This window comes from Rhinopithecus bieti, unplaced genomic scaffold (genome assembly GCF_001698545.2).
Source record: "Rhinopithecus bieti isolate Rb0 unplaced genomic scaffold, ASM169854v2 scaffold_76, whole genome shotgun sequence".
Classification (NCBI taxonomy): Eukaryota; Metazoa; Chordata; class Mammalia; order Primates; family Cercopithecidae; genus Rhinopithecus; species Rhinopithecus bieti.
The window spans coordinates 2,865,302-2,880,488 of record NW_016803343.1 but is presented as its reverse complement, the minus strand read 5'-3'; the positions used below and the strand labels follow the sequence as shown (position 1 = coordinate 2,880,488).

The following is a 15,187-nucleotide window of genomic DNA, read 5'->3' as shown; positions in this document are numbered from 1 at the left end:
TTTTTTTTTTTTTTTGCTTTTTTTTGGTCTATCTCTCTGTTCTACCAGTGGATCCATGAGGATAAGAATCTTGTTTGGTATCTTTTGTACTACCCATGCCCAGCACAGGGCCTGACAAGGGATGAGTGCCCACATATGCCTAAGGGCTGCAGGATGCGGCATGCTCTGAGACACAGCTAGGCCTTGGGGAGTAGGAGGAGAGGGGCTTGACATGAATTTCCCCGGTCCCTTTTATTATAGAGTGCAGGTGGGGTAGGCAGGGTGATTTCTTGGTATGTGTTTAGATTGCTCTGTAGTAGTGATGCTCATCCCTGACTTTCCACAGTAATTACTTGAACAGGCCTGGGCCCCCGCCCAACCGATTAAATAAGAAACTGGGGGTGGGGCTTGGATGTTTGAAAAGCTTCTCTGGTAATTCTGAAAAGCAGTCATGGTTTGAAAACGACTGTTCTACAGCAAAACTTTCCTCTTCACACAGCACTTGCCCTCCATATAGCTCAGCTGCTCTTCATTCGTTTCTCTACCATTGTTGGTCCTGAAGGGGACCCCTCTTCTATTGTGACATGATAGTACTACCAGACACCGTTCTAAGTAATTTAGGTATTACAATTTATTTTGATCTTTTGACAACTTCATGAGGTAGGTATTATCAACTCCATTTTCAAGATGATGATGTTGAGATACAGAGAGCTTAATTCGCTTGCCCAAAGTTATACAGCTAGTTAAGTGGCAAGGCTGGTGCTTCAAGGCCATGCTCATAACCACTCTTCTACACTGCTTCTCCCAGGAGGCTGTGCTCACCCAGCCATGCTAGGAAGACAGAAAACACACAGAAAAGCTGCCCCTGGGGGGCCATGGCATGAGTGAGGAGTCAACAAGGAAGCCCTAAGAATACTGTGGACTGCAAGCAATAATGAAGTAATTATGACTGTAAACAACAGTGTTAGTCTGTGTTTTGCTTTAATAAATGTGGAACATTTATTTATTAAAACATTAATTTGCTTTTCCTCCTCTTTGCTGGGAATACTTCTGCATCCTCAGTGTCTCCTAGCAGGTAGTGGGTGCTCCATAAGTAGTCAATAAATAATTGTTGAAAATACGCTGTCAGTGAATAGGTGAGTGAATGAATTAAAGATATTTTCTCTCCTTAGCCCCAGGAGGTGTTCTCAATCAATGTTTTCTGTTCAATCCAGGAGGCTAAGGGGGAAGTTACAGGAGACTGAGAGGGGTCTTGTTTTTTGTCCTGGATCTGGAGTGGCAGAGGTCTGTGCTAGCAAAGTCCTATTGCCTGGGCTTTAGAAATGGGGAATGGCAGCTAAATGCCCGAGGGGGCTGCCTAGGAAAATGCAAGGCCCACAGGCAGCACAAGGGTGAGGCGCCTACAGGGGTGCCTGTGGTCAGAAGAGGGAAGGGTCGTGGGGTACCTCTGGGCTTGCAGGAGCATCAGCGCCTCACTGTTGGGTGGGCCAGGCTCATGGGCCACCATGAACAAGTAGCCTCCCTTCTCTAGGCTCCATGAAAGGTACTACCTCCTCCTAACCCAGACACTGACACAGGGAGGGTGACGTGAAACATAAATGTGAAGCCAACTATCATATCATCCTGGCAAGTGGGGTCTTAGAGCCAGATTTAATATCAGTAAATAAAAATAATAAGACATTTCTTGTACTCCAGGGTTGTGGCAGCCAATTTATACTCATTGCAAAAACAAAAGAACTCGTGATAGAAAAATGTATGCCCAACTTTGAAAGAGGCAAATTGGGATTGCGTGATTTCTTGATATCGTATAGAGAATTTTCTAAGTCTTCTTGATCCTTGTATTAGTTTCTTATGACTGGTGTAACAAATACAAACTACCACAAACTCGTTGCCTTGAAAAGACAGAAATTTATTCTCTCAAAGTTCTAGAGACTAGAATTCCAAAATCAAGACATTAGCAAGGCCACGCTCCCTCTGAAGGATCTGGGGGAGAATCTGCACCATGCCTCTCCCAATTCCTAGTAGCTTCAGGCATTCTTTGACTTATGACTGTGTCACTCCACGTTGCCTCCTCTTGTCTCTCAAAACTCTGTCTGCCTTACTCTTATAAGGTACATGTGGTTGCATTTAGGGCCCACCCAAATAGTTCAGGAAAGCCTCCTTCTCCCAAGATCTGTAATTTAATCATGTATTTTGCTATATCTGGCCACCATTCAGCCAACTACAACCCTGATCTGACACTTTTGGGCTACAATATATCTGATGAACAAATATAAACAAATATAAAGGGGAAGATAGTTCACAATCTGTTAGGATTTAGTCGTTAGGATGTGTAACCTAGTAGAGATGTTAACTCCAACGGTGATATCTTATTGTCTTGTAGAAAGTTAGCCAATCTTGTACCTAACTAGGGAAACTCATTTTGGCATTTATTTCCCAACTGGCTATATAAAGCTCTGTTCCTCATTGTTTTGCTTTTGGAACCAACTCTACTGTCTTCCTGTTGGTTCCTTAATTAACAAACAAAAATTTCAAGTGTGGACACATGGTAAGAAATAAACTTTCTGAGAAACTGAAGAAAATGCAAATAAATGAAAAAATATCCTGTGATCATGAATTGAAAGAATTTCCCAAACACTCCCTAAAGCAATCTACAGATTCAGCCCAATTCTTATCAAAATTCCCATGATGTTTTCCACATAAAGAAAAAAAATCATAAAATTCGTATAGACTCACAGGAGACCTTGAATAGCCAAAGCAATCTTAAGCAAAAAGAACAAAATTGGAGGGCTCACACTACCTGCCTTCAAAATATATTACAAAGCTATAGTGATCAAAATGGCATGATAACAGCATAAAAACAGGCATATAAACCAATGGAATAGAATAGCGAGCCCAGAAATAAACCCATGTGTTTATGGTTAATTATTTTTCTGCAAAGGTACCAAGAATACACAATGGAGAAAGAATAGTGTCTTCAATAAATGGTTCTTGGAAAACTGGATATCTACATGCAAAACAATGAAATTAGACCCTTTTCTCACATTATATAAAAAATCAACTCAAAATGGATTAAAGACTTAAATATAAGACCTGAAACTATGAAACTACCAGAAGAAAACATTGGGGAAATGCTACAGGACACTGGTCTGGGCAAAGAATTTTTAAAATACGACACTAAAAACATAGGCAACAAAAGCAAAATAGGCAAGTGAGATTATATCAAACTCAAAAACTTCCACACAGCAAAGGAAACAATCAAGACGATAAAGAGACAACACTCAGAATAGGAGAAAATATTTGCTAACCACACATCTGATGAGGGGTTAATACCTAAAATATATAAGGAACTTAAACAACTCAACAGCAAGAAAACAACTTGATTTTAAAATGGACAAAGGACCTGAATGGACATTTCTCAAAAGAAGACATACAAATGGCCAACAGATATATGAAAAAAATGTTCAACGTTACTAATCATAGGGAAATGCAAATTAAAACCACAGTGAGATATCACCTCACACCTGTTAGGACGTCTGTTATCAAAAAGATGAAAGATAAGTGTTGGAGAGGATGTGGAGAGAAAAGAACCCTTGTAAACCATTGGTGGAAATACAAATTAGTACAACCATTATGAAAAACAGGAAGAGGGTCCTCAATAAACTAAAAGTAGAGCTACCACATGATCCAGCAATTCCACTACTGGGTGTATGTCTGATACGGTTTGGCTGTGTCCCCACCCAAATCTCATCTTGAATTCCCATGTGTTATGGGAGGGACCTGGTAGGAGGTAATTGAATCATGGGGGAAGGTCTTTCCCATGCTGCTCTCATGATAGTGAATAAGTCTCATGGGATCTGATGGTATTATAAGGGGGAGTTTCCCTGCACAAGCACTTTCTTTGCCTGCTGTCATCCATGTAAGACATGACTTGCTCCTCCTTGCCTTTCACCGTGATTGTGAGGCCTCTCCAGCCACGTGGAACTCTAAGTCCATTAAACCTTTCTTTTGTAAATTACCCAGTCTCGAGTATGTCTTTATCAGCAGTGGGAAAATGGACTAATACAATATCCAAAGGAAATTAAATCAGTATGTCTAAGCAATATTTTAATTCCTGTGTTCATTGCAGCATTATTCACAATAGCCAAGATACAGATAATCAGTCTGTCTATCGATGGAAGGAAGAGTATGGAAAATGTGATATATATAGATGATGGAATGCTATTCAGCCTTATACAAGAAAGAAAAACTCATTTGTGACAACGTGAATGAACCTAGAGGACAGTATGTTAAATGAAATATGCCAAGCACAGAAAGACAAGTACCATGTGATCTCACTTACATGTGGAATCGAAAAAACTTGAACTCATAGAAGCAGAGTAGAATGGTGGTTACCAGGGGCTGGAGGTGAAGGTTGAGGGGTTTGGGAGATGTTGGCCAAAGGATATAAAATTTCAGTTAGATAGGAGGAAAAAGTTCAAGAGATCTATGGCACATTATGGTAACTATCGTTAATAACAGTGTATTATATTTTTGAAACTCAGTAAGAGAGTAGATTTTAACTACTCTCACCATAAAAAAAGTATGTGAGCGAATGCATATGTTAATTAGCTCAACTGAGCCATTTTACTAAGTATATATATTTCAAAACATCATGTTTTATGTGATAAATATATAAAATTATAATTTGTCAGTAAAAAATGAATTAATAAAAAAGAAAAAATCTTTGTGCATTTGTATAATGCCATGAATGACCGAGGAATGGCAGCAGAAGAAAGTGAAAGCACTAATATTTTTGTCCCAAGGCAAGTCCTTTTCTTAGCAGGCACTTCTCACCAGTAAGATACAACCTGACTTTCCTGTGAAGCCTGACCTAACAGGACTCCATTACCATCCCTGGCTTCCTTCCTTCAACAGTGTTTCGTGCACCAGCTGCACCGCATGTCACAGGATGCAAAGGGCACTGGAAGAAGAGAAAAATCTCTCCGAATTCTAGGCTTACAGTTCATCTTCTCTTTACTACTTAAAACAACAAGTGCAAACAGAATCTTACTGTGTAAATGAAATTTTATTTTCATAGTACAATTACTGTTTAGGGAAGTGTTATTTTTTATTTTATTTTATTTTTTTTTGAGGCGGAGTCTCGCTCTGTCGCCCGGACTGGACTGCAGTGGCCAGATCTTAGCTCACTGCAAGCTCCGCCTCCCGGGTTTACGCCATTCTCCTGCCTCAGCCTCCGGAGTAGCTGGGACTACAGGCGCCCGCCACCTCGCCCGGCTAGTTTTGTATTTTAGTAGAGACGGGGTTTCACAGTGTTAGCCAGGATGGTCTCGATCTCCTGACCTCGTGATCCGCCCGTCTCGGCCTCCCAAAGTGCTGGGATTACAGGCTTGAGCCACCGCGCCCGGCCGGGAAGTGTTATTTTTTTTAGGAAGGCCTTAGATTATCATTAAGACGAGTGTTATCTATGTCACATTTTGAACCCATTTCTTTTGCCCAAGGAAGTATAAGATAAATGCCATCAAAGATCAGTAGACACTGAAGGTAAGCAGAGGCAGTTTTCAAACTGTGATTAGTATGCTGCTAAGATCCTGAAACTTTTCTGCCACTTAGCAGTGTGCTTAGACATACTGGTTCACGATTGAGAATGAAATACAGATTATAACATACAGTAAAGATCAGCCTTCCTTTCAATGCAAACATTTTTAAAAAATTTAATCATAGGCAAAAGCTGTGGGAAGATATATATATATACACACACACACACACACACACATATCAAAGTAATGCTTATAAACTGGTTATATTGCTTAGCACTTAAATAAAGGTATGGTAAACAAAACAACTACACATTACACTCGTAAATTTGAGTTGCAGTTGTTTTGACAGCACAGTGATTTCCAAACCTTTGTGGGCATCAGAATCACTGGAAGGCCTTGTTAAAATGCAGATTGCTAGGCCCCACTCCGAGGGACTCTGATTCAGTAGGTCTGAGGTAAGGCCCAGAATCTGCATGTCTAACAAGTTCTCAGGTAATACTGATCGTGCTGGGCTAGGGAACTACACAGAAAGCCTCTGATCTGGATATTGGCATTACGCGTATATAGTTCACAAATGTGCTCTAATGTAGGCATTTCTTTTCTCCTTTGCATGATTTTGAAAAATACTCCACAGCTCTAGCAAGCTCCTGGAAACACTTTGGGTTTACAAATGGTATTTTAATTGGTTTAACCTAATTGGATTGTAGGATATTGCACTCTCCAAAGAAGACGGCTGATTGTTCTGAATGATAAGCACTAGGTAAAGAAAGTGAAGAAAGAATTTAAAAAAAATTTTAAAGGAATGCTGTGTTTTATTTTCTTTATTCAAAATTATGATTGTGATCAAAATTATAATTTGAAAATTACTATATTTGTGGCTGTAGTTGTTCTAGCAAAACTCTGTTGGCTAACCACAATGACCATTGTTAATAGCTTCTCATACATTTGCCTTTATATTATTGCTGGAGGAGAAAAAGGAATCTGTTTAACTGTAGAAAAGAAAAATATAACAACTAGCAGACCTTGAGTGACAGAATAACATGGTCATTAAAAGCATACGCTGGAGTCAGACTGCCTGAGGCCAAATCCTGGTTTACCATTTACTACTACCTGGTGACCTTGGACAAATCACTTATTTTCATCTGCAAAGTGTACGTTCGCATGTTGAGTCCCTATAAGGACTGATTACAACAATTCATGTAAATACACCATACATAGGACATTGAATGTACTCAATACAACTTTGCTTTCACTATTATCTTTCTGGTTAGTGCCTATCAGGTGTGACTTTTAGAGTACTTTTGTTTAGTGGTTGGCGGAGACTAGTTGGAGTCTTATACTAGAATAGATCATTTAAACACTTTCCTCGTTGAAATACTCAGGATTTTTTTTTTCTTAAACAGTCAACAAACATTTGTCATTGAAAGTACACACGGCCGGGCGCAGTGGCTCATGCCTGTAATCCCAGCACTTTGGGAGGCCGAGGGGGGCAAATTGCCTGAGCTTAGGAGTTTGAAACCAGCCTGGGCAACATGGCAAAACCCTGTCTCTACTAAAAATACAAAAAATCAGCCAGGCGTGGTGGCTGGCGCCCGTAATCCCAGCTACTCAGGAGGCTGACGCAGGAGAATTGCTTGAACCCAGGAGGCAGATGTTGCAGTGAGTCGAGATCGAGCCACTGCCCTCCAGCCTGGGCGACAGAGCAAGACTCTGTCTCAAAAAAAAAAAAAAAAAAAAAAAAAAGAAAGAAAGAAAAGAAAACACACACAAAAAACTGTCCCTTGTATGTAAAGGAGCCAATTCCTACAGCTTTTACAAGGCATGGCATCGTATAGTCCTCATCTCCCTTTAACTACGAAATTCTATGTTGCAGAACATTGAGGCAAATAAGTGACGATTTGTGAACAGTCTATTATTGGGCAAAACTAAAAACTATTATTGAAACTAGTTTTAAAAATGATACAGAATAAAATTTTGGGTATTTTTTTCCCTGCCATTTAATTAACTTCAGCTGCTACTTCCACATTGTTAAATTTGATTAGTTGTTTTCCTTTTTTGTTAGGATCCCTAATTTTTCCACTTCCACAAATATTTGAGAATGTACTGTGTACAGATTTCCTACTGTGCTGGAAGTGGTCTTTCAGATTTCCTTCCTACCTGTCTGCCTTCTTTCTTTCTTCCTTACTTCCATCTTTGTTTCATTCCCTCCTCATTAATCACTCACTGTGTGTGGCCTGGAGAGAAAAAGCCATGTTGAAGTGGCTCCTGTGCTGTATTCCAGCAAGCAAAATTATTAATATTGATAGTGTATCTAATTGTTTTTGTTAGACACAAAGATCTCAGCTTTAGTCTAACTCATCTTTCCAACTTTTTCCTTGCCTTGTGGAGAGTAGACATTCAAGCACATTTGTTGAACTGAAATGGAATGAAACGGAAGCCATCAATACTTCTAAAAGTAAGGGCTTGAGAATCATTTTGGGAGAGGAAGGCACAAAATTGTGTATGGCCTGAAATCAGATGACAATCCTAATTTGTTTTACAAAGATTCTGGAATAAAGTGATACACATTCTTTAAAATTACTTAACTCATATCAACCTTGTAAAAGTAAGGAATAATTAGAGTTTGCAGTGAGAAGGGAAATTATGAATTATCTCTGGTGGGTAAGCAGGATGTGGCTGATAGGAGGTGGTCTGTAGTTAAAAACAAAGACTTTATTTATTTATTTATTTGTTTGTTTGTTTATTTATTTATTTTCAGAGATGAGGTTTCACCATGTTGCCCAGGCTGGTCTTGAACTCCTGAGCTCGAAGATCTGCCTGCCTCGGCCTCCCAAAGTGCCAAGATTATGGGCATGATTCACCGTGCCCAGCCCCATAACAAAGGCTTTAGGAGCTAATGGATTGACTTGAATCCTGGATCCTCTCCTCTTTAGCTGTGTCACCTGGGGAAAATTTTGCTCTCTAAGATGTATTTTTCTTCTGTGAAATGAGGATTATAATACTCCCAAAGTTATTGTAAGAATTCCAAATAATATATAAAAATATAATCTCACATTACACATAAGAAGTAGGTATGTGATAAATAACAGCTACTAACATACATTTCCTTTTACATTACTCCTTTAGAAATTTAGAAAACATACCTGCACTTAAGGTTTAAATTGCTCTGGTTTGGGACTGAAGGAAATCAAAATGTTTTACTCCAAAATATATTTCTTTGACGTAATCTGAAGTGGCCCTGCAAAGCTGTCTTTTGTTGGGAAATTAGCATCTGTAGATCTGTAGAGAATCTGTATTAATGCAACCAGCACTTCCTTTGCCCAGATCTAGGAAAGATTAACTCAGAGTGACACCTTTAAAGGACTGAAAGGAAACATTTACCAGCTATCCTCTCTGAGACTCCTACCTGCCAGAGGTTTCATCTATATAAAAAGGCCCCCTTTGTTAGCCAAGCCTCTTCCTTTCTCCCTCCCATAACCCGTCCTGCAACCAAAACCTGTTTTTGGCCATGCTATGAGCCCATATTCTCTCTGCAACCTCAAGATGGTATATAAGCTTCTGTACCTCAATGGGGGGTTGAGTCTTCGTTTTGAGGGCTCCTGTGTCTACACATTAAGAATATTTGTATGCCTTTTCTCCTATTAATCAATCTGCCTCATGTCAGTGATTTTTCAGCGAACCTTTAGGGGACCAAGGGCTTTGGTCAAAGGCCAAAATTTAATTTATTAAATTAAATATTAATTTAATAATATTTTGCCAAAATTTAAATTATTCTGGTTTGGAATTAAGACTATATGAATGGAAGCATTTGCTGTGCCAAAGTCAGCAAAATCAGTGAGTTACAAAATTGTGACTTGGCACTTGGAGAGCTGGCTGCTGCACAGCCCAGTAAAATCTAACTGAGGTCTGCAAGAGCCTGTCTTGGAGTTACCCTTCCAAGTGTCCAAATCCAAAAAGGCCTCCAGCAGAAGCTGAATTATTTCTCTTTTGCCTCACTAATCACTATCTTAACCTATTTGTGGAGAAAGGTAATTTTATATTACATTCTGTGTTTTTCTTAATTCTTCAAGTGTTTTCTAATTTTCGGGATATATGAATTTTAAAACAATTAACTCTAGGGAATATTAGTTACACAGTTTGGGTAAGTGGCAAGAAACTTTATTCTTAAAAATACAGAGATTATATAATGTATTATAATCTCCAGTCACCCTGATTAGTGTATTTTGGGGCTCAGAAAATGGTACCCTAAAACATGGTACTTGGACATGCCAGGTACTTTGAGCTAAAGAGGCAGCCTCAGAACCAAAGTGTCTCTGACCTTCTCCCATTCCCCTGTCTCTTGCCCCTCTGCCTCCCCTGAAGCACAGGTAGGGACTTTCTCTAAAGTTCCCAGAAGAAATGCAATCTTATCTGAGAAGATTAACTCCCAGGAAGGAACACTAGAGTTGACACCGCACCAACTCCGTTAAAGATCCTGAAACTTTTCTGCAGTTTAGCAGTGTGCCCAGACTTGCTGGTTTAGGATTGAGAATGAAATATGGATTATAACACATGGTAAAGATCAGCCTTCCCAATATGGCTTTTGTTATATATAGACATCTATATAAATCAACTTCTTACATATTTTAAGTTCAGCCTAAAGATTTCTCTGTACATAGTGAGCTCTAACCTAAATGGAAATGTAAACAGACTGTAATCTACTGTTGCGCAAATCATGGAGTTTTGGCTGATCGAAGGGCAGTCAGATGAACCTTACACCAGGCTGAAACTGCCCCCACAGGGTTGACAAGAATTGCATGCCAGATTCTGGACAGAAATATGGTGATAATTAAGCATTAATAAGGCTGCACTTTGTCTCATTTTCTTGTGGCTAAAAGTCACATAGCAGTAGATACAGACCATTTATATCCTCATTGTTCCTACAGACAGGATCTCTGACATTCAAATCACAGGGCTTCTGTTTAAGGATCATTAAGGTGTTTTTCAGACCCTGAATTCCAGCAACCAGTTTGAAGACCCCCACAGAGGAATGGGATCAGCATGAGAACACAGCTTCTTCATCTCTCTGTCCAATAGCTTCACCCTGTACTCTTCAACCAGTTAATGATCTCCACACTTCTGCCCACTCCAAGACCCGTAAAAACTCTAGCCCCAAACTCCTCGGGGAGATGGATTTGAGGTTTCCTCCCATCTCCTTGTTTTGTGACACTATGATCAAACCTCTTTCTCTGTTGCAACTTGGTGTCTTGGCTAACCGACTTGCACTGGGTGATGAACCTATTACAGTTACAAGGCTATTGTCTGTTCTTCAGGCCCCTTCATTTCCCCTAAAAATCATTTACTCTTCCTCTAAAAGTACCATCATTCCCTACTTCTCTCTCCTCTATGAAGAGGATATTTAGACTCCAAGCATCCGGCCCTTCTCTGAGTTTCATACTTTGTGTGAGTCTCTGCATGCTTCCACATCAATCTGTTGGCATGCCTTTTCTCCTGTTAATCAGTTTGTTTTGTAGACGCAAATCAAAACTTCCAGAGGTGGAAAGAAAGTTCCTTTTATCCCTACAGCATTCAAAACACTATTTGAAAGAGGCTAGACTATATTTTTCCTTTTCCTCGTCTTACAAAGAAAATTTGAAATCATTAGTTATTCACATTGTGTACTTCCATTTTCTTTGTGATTCTGAAATACAACTTTTAAAGGAATTTTGTAAATAGGTCTTCACCTGTCGGGTCACTGCCTTAGATAATTTATGTTGGCTTGAGAGAGAAGAAAACATCTCCTTGATTTTCCTGGGAACCATCTGAGTGATACCTTTTTTTTTTTGGCTGAGTCTCGCTCTGTCACCCAGGCTGGAATGCAGTGGTACAATCTTGGCTCACTGCAACCTCTGCCTCCTGGGTTCAAGCAATTTTCATGCCTCAGCCTCCTGAGTAGCTGGGACTATAGGCATGTGCCACCAGGCCTGGCTAATTTTTGTATTTTTAGTAGAGACGGGGTTTCACCATGTGACCTAGGCTGGTTTTGAACTCCTGACCTCAAGTAATCCACCCACCTTGGCCTCCCAAAATGCTGGGATTACACAGGTGAGCCACCACACCTGGCCCCATCTGAGTTATACTTTTAAGGTGAATTTTATACCACCTTCATGATTTTATCTGTATAAATAGTTCATATATTAAAAGACAATATATTGTTATGCTTTTAACAGTATATTGTTAAATCAACGCCTTACATATTTTAAGTTCAGCCTGAAGATTTCTCTGTACACAGTGAACCATAGACTAAATGGAGGTGTAAACAAACTGTAACCTACTCCTGTGCCAATCACACAGTTTTGGCTGATCAAAGGGGGGCAATTGTTCAAACCGTGTTCAAATAAGGCAAATGCCAAGCTGCAACCAATACAGCTGTTTCTGTTCCTCACTTTAGTTTTCAGAACATCACTTTCCTTTTACTTTCTGTAAATCTTCCTTCCTGTAGCTTCACTGGAGTCTTTCTGAGCCTACTCTGGCTCAGGAGGCTGCTTGATTTGTGAATTGTTCTTTGCTTAGTTACTCTGTTAAATTTAATTTGGCTAAGGTTTTTCTTTTTTTGAGACAGGGTCTTCCTCTGTCTCCCAGGCTGGAGTGCAGTGGCTCAATCTTAGCTCACTGTAGCCTCTGCCTCCCAGGCATGGTCATCCTCCTACCTCAGCCTCTTGAGGAGCTGGGACTACAGGCTTGTGCTATCATGCCCGGCTAATTTTTGTGTTTTTTATAGAGACAGGGTTTTGCTATGTATTCCAGGCTGATCTCAAACTCCTGGGTTCAAGTGATCTACCTGCCTTGGCCTACCAAAGTGCTGGGATTACAGGCGTGAGTCACTGTGCACAGTGAGATTTTTCTTTTAACATATTTTGTTTTTATTACAAGTAGATTGATCAGGTTATTCTCTTGCTGTCTGAGTGACTTGGTGTTTCCGATCTATTAGTCCCAAATTCATGAAATCTTCCTAATTTAACCATAGGCTGAAATTAAAACTAGGAGATTATGAATTTCCTTAGTCTGGGCAAATCTGCATAAGTAAACATGCAATGTTTTTTAAAAAACAAATAAAGAGTAAGTTATTTACAAATAATTGATAACTCTCTAAAAGGATTCATTAAGATTTGTCCAGATAGAAAACTCTCATGTGCATTTTAAACTATGTTTTGGAGACAATATCGTCTTGAGAAAATTTTCTAAAGTACTTTGTCTAATGTAAAGTGTACTGATGGGTAAGAGGAAGGACAATTTGGTGGGATGAAATCAGACAACGAGCAGGAGAGTAGCAGTCATTGGAATAATAAGATAAATGTATCCTGGGTCTCTATGGCAACCAGGGACACCAGCTGATTTTCCACCTCAGCTCCTTGTAGAACAGCCTACCTGTGCCAAGTCTCACCGGCTTTAGAAACAAACGTTTTATTGCTACATTAAATTGTTCCAAGAATTCCAGTTTATGAAACAGTACCGATCACTTTAGCTGAGCCTATATCTCTACTGTACTTATCAAGAAATGTTTTTCTGATATAGTAAGTGCTATACATTTTCTTTTAAAAAATACATTTAGAGTGAGCACAAAGGAAAAAACTACCTTTTGATGCTACATTTACAATTCATTGAGGTTTGCAGGGCTATTTGTTCAGGAAGTCAGTGGACTTGTTTTCCAGCTAAGATCTGGGATCAGTAATGGTCCTCCCTTGTGGAGGCTCAGGTGTTTGTAGGGGGCGCTGCGGGTGGCTTAGAAAAGCTGCTAGAGGCCTTCTATTTGCTGAAGATTTCCTCTGTCTGTGTCCTCCCTCTCTCTGCCACTTACTAGTTGTGGGTCCACAGACAAGTTTCTTCAGCTCATTGTATCTTAGTTTTACTGTCTATAAAATTGAACTTATCTGATCCAGTTATTTAACAGAAAAAAAAACGAGTTAATATGTAGGAAGTCCTTATCATAGCACTCAATAATATCTGCTATTATTATAATTATCTCTTTATTTCACCTCAGATAGTATATTTCCTCTTTTGGTTTCAACATATAGTAAGCTCAAGAAAATTTCTGTTGCTCATTTTATTACACTTATTTTGCTTAAACACTGAGTCTCATCTCAACTGGATTGTAGAATGCATGAACTTGGATGCACACACCTTATGATACCTTTGTGGTTTAGATCAAGGCCTTTAAAAGTGTTCAAGGGAATGAAAAGATTGAGACTGACTTTGGCTTTCTTAGAATCATAGGAGATATGTCTTTTTTTTTTTTTGAGATGGAGTCTCACTCTGTTGCCCAGGCTGTAGTGCAGTGGCACGGTCTCGGCTCACTGCAAGCTCCGCCTGCTGGGTTCACGCCATTCTCCTGCCTCAGCCTCCCGAGTAGCTGGGGCTACAGGTGCCCGCCACCACGCCCGGCTAATTTTTTGTGTTTTCAGTAGAGACGGGGTTTCACCGTGTTAGCCAGGATGCTCTTGATCTCCTGACCTCATGATCCACCTGCCTCAGCCTCCCAAAGTGCTGGAATTACAGGCATGAGCCACCGTGCCCGGCCGAAATATGGTCTTAATCACAGGAGATAACTAGTTATAAAACAGCTAGTTAAACTGGACTTAAGGTTCAAGTAATGGACAGACAGACCTGGTTCACACCCTACTTCCACCAGTGAATTAGTTGAGTGTCCCAGGAAAATGTGTTTGATGTCACTGAGACTAAAGAGTATCTTTAAAGTGAGGTTAATAATAATTCACAGGATTATTTGAGTATTACATATAACACTTAAAAAACATATGTAAAGTCCCTGATACTTAGTGGCACTCACAAATAGTAGCTCTTATTATCATCATCATGACTCCTAATACTATAATAATATATTTCTCAGTATGACATTCATTTTAATATGACAGTCAGGGTACCAATGTGTAGTACGTTCCACAGGGCATAGATGTGAATGAACACTCAAGATGTAATTTCCTCTCCATTGAGTTCTGTTATATAAATAGTGCTAATAATAGAGTAGAACAGATTTTGTATTACAAAATAATAGAACAGTAAATGATAGAACAAGGAAAAAGTGCTAAGTACACAGTGAATTCATTAACACATTTTCCAGCCAAATGTGTAGATATACATATATATACCTATATTTCAGCTATTTTAAGCATTGAGATAGCTACTGAATGAAACAGCACATGAAACACAATGTATAAAGTATACTTCAAACTTTTTGTACAAAATGAAAATAAAACATTTATGCTGTATGTTATATATAGGAAAAGATGTGTTCATTGAATAATCAGTTTTGTTACCTGAGCTGGAGCCACTAATTCCAACTCTGAAGCCGACTCAGAGTTGAGGGCGCTTTTTCCACCACTCAATTCTGGTTGAGATCTGTGCTCTGAGGACCTATAAGGGATGCATTAAGGAAATTAAATGTATATCTAGAAACAAAATTAAGCTATAAATCCAGTCAAGAAACCGAGGTAATTTGGATCATTGAAAGCCATGATGTCAAAGCTCTCATCAAAATTCTGATGATAAAGATAAGTTTCATGTATTTCTATTATAATGGCCACTTTCAGAATGTAAGAGACTACAATGTGCTAGGTGTTATTATCTTTGATTAAAAATTCAGTTCAATTATGGGCAAAAGTCAATAAATGCAG

General features: G+C 39.3%; 1 protein-coding gene across 2 annotated transcripts in view; it reads right to left on the bottom strand.

The window, feature by feature from the left end:
• PEX5L (peroxisomal biogenesis factor 5 like) overlaps positions 1–15,187 on the bottom strand; it is a 186,139-nt gene that overhangs the window by 71,007 nt on the left and 99,945 nt on the right. For both annotated transcript variants that reach the window (XM_017877125.1, XM_017877118.1), the window contains exon 7: positions 14,831–14,927. In XM_017877125.1, coding sequence (XP_017732614.1) covers positions 14,831–14,927 — 97 coding nt within the window. The remainder of the gene's footprint in view (positions 1–14,830; positions 14,928–15,187) is intronic.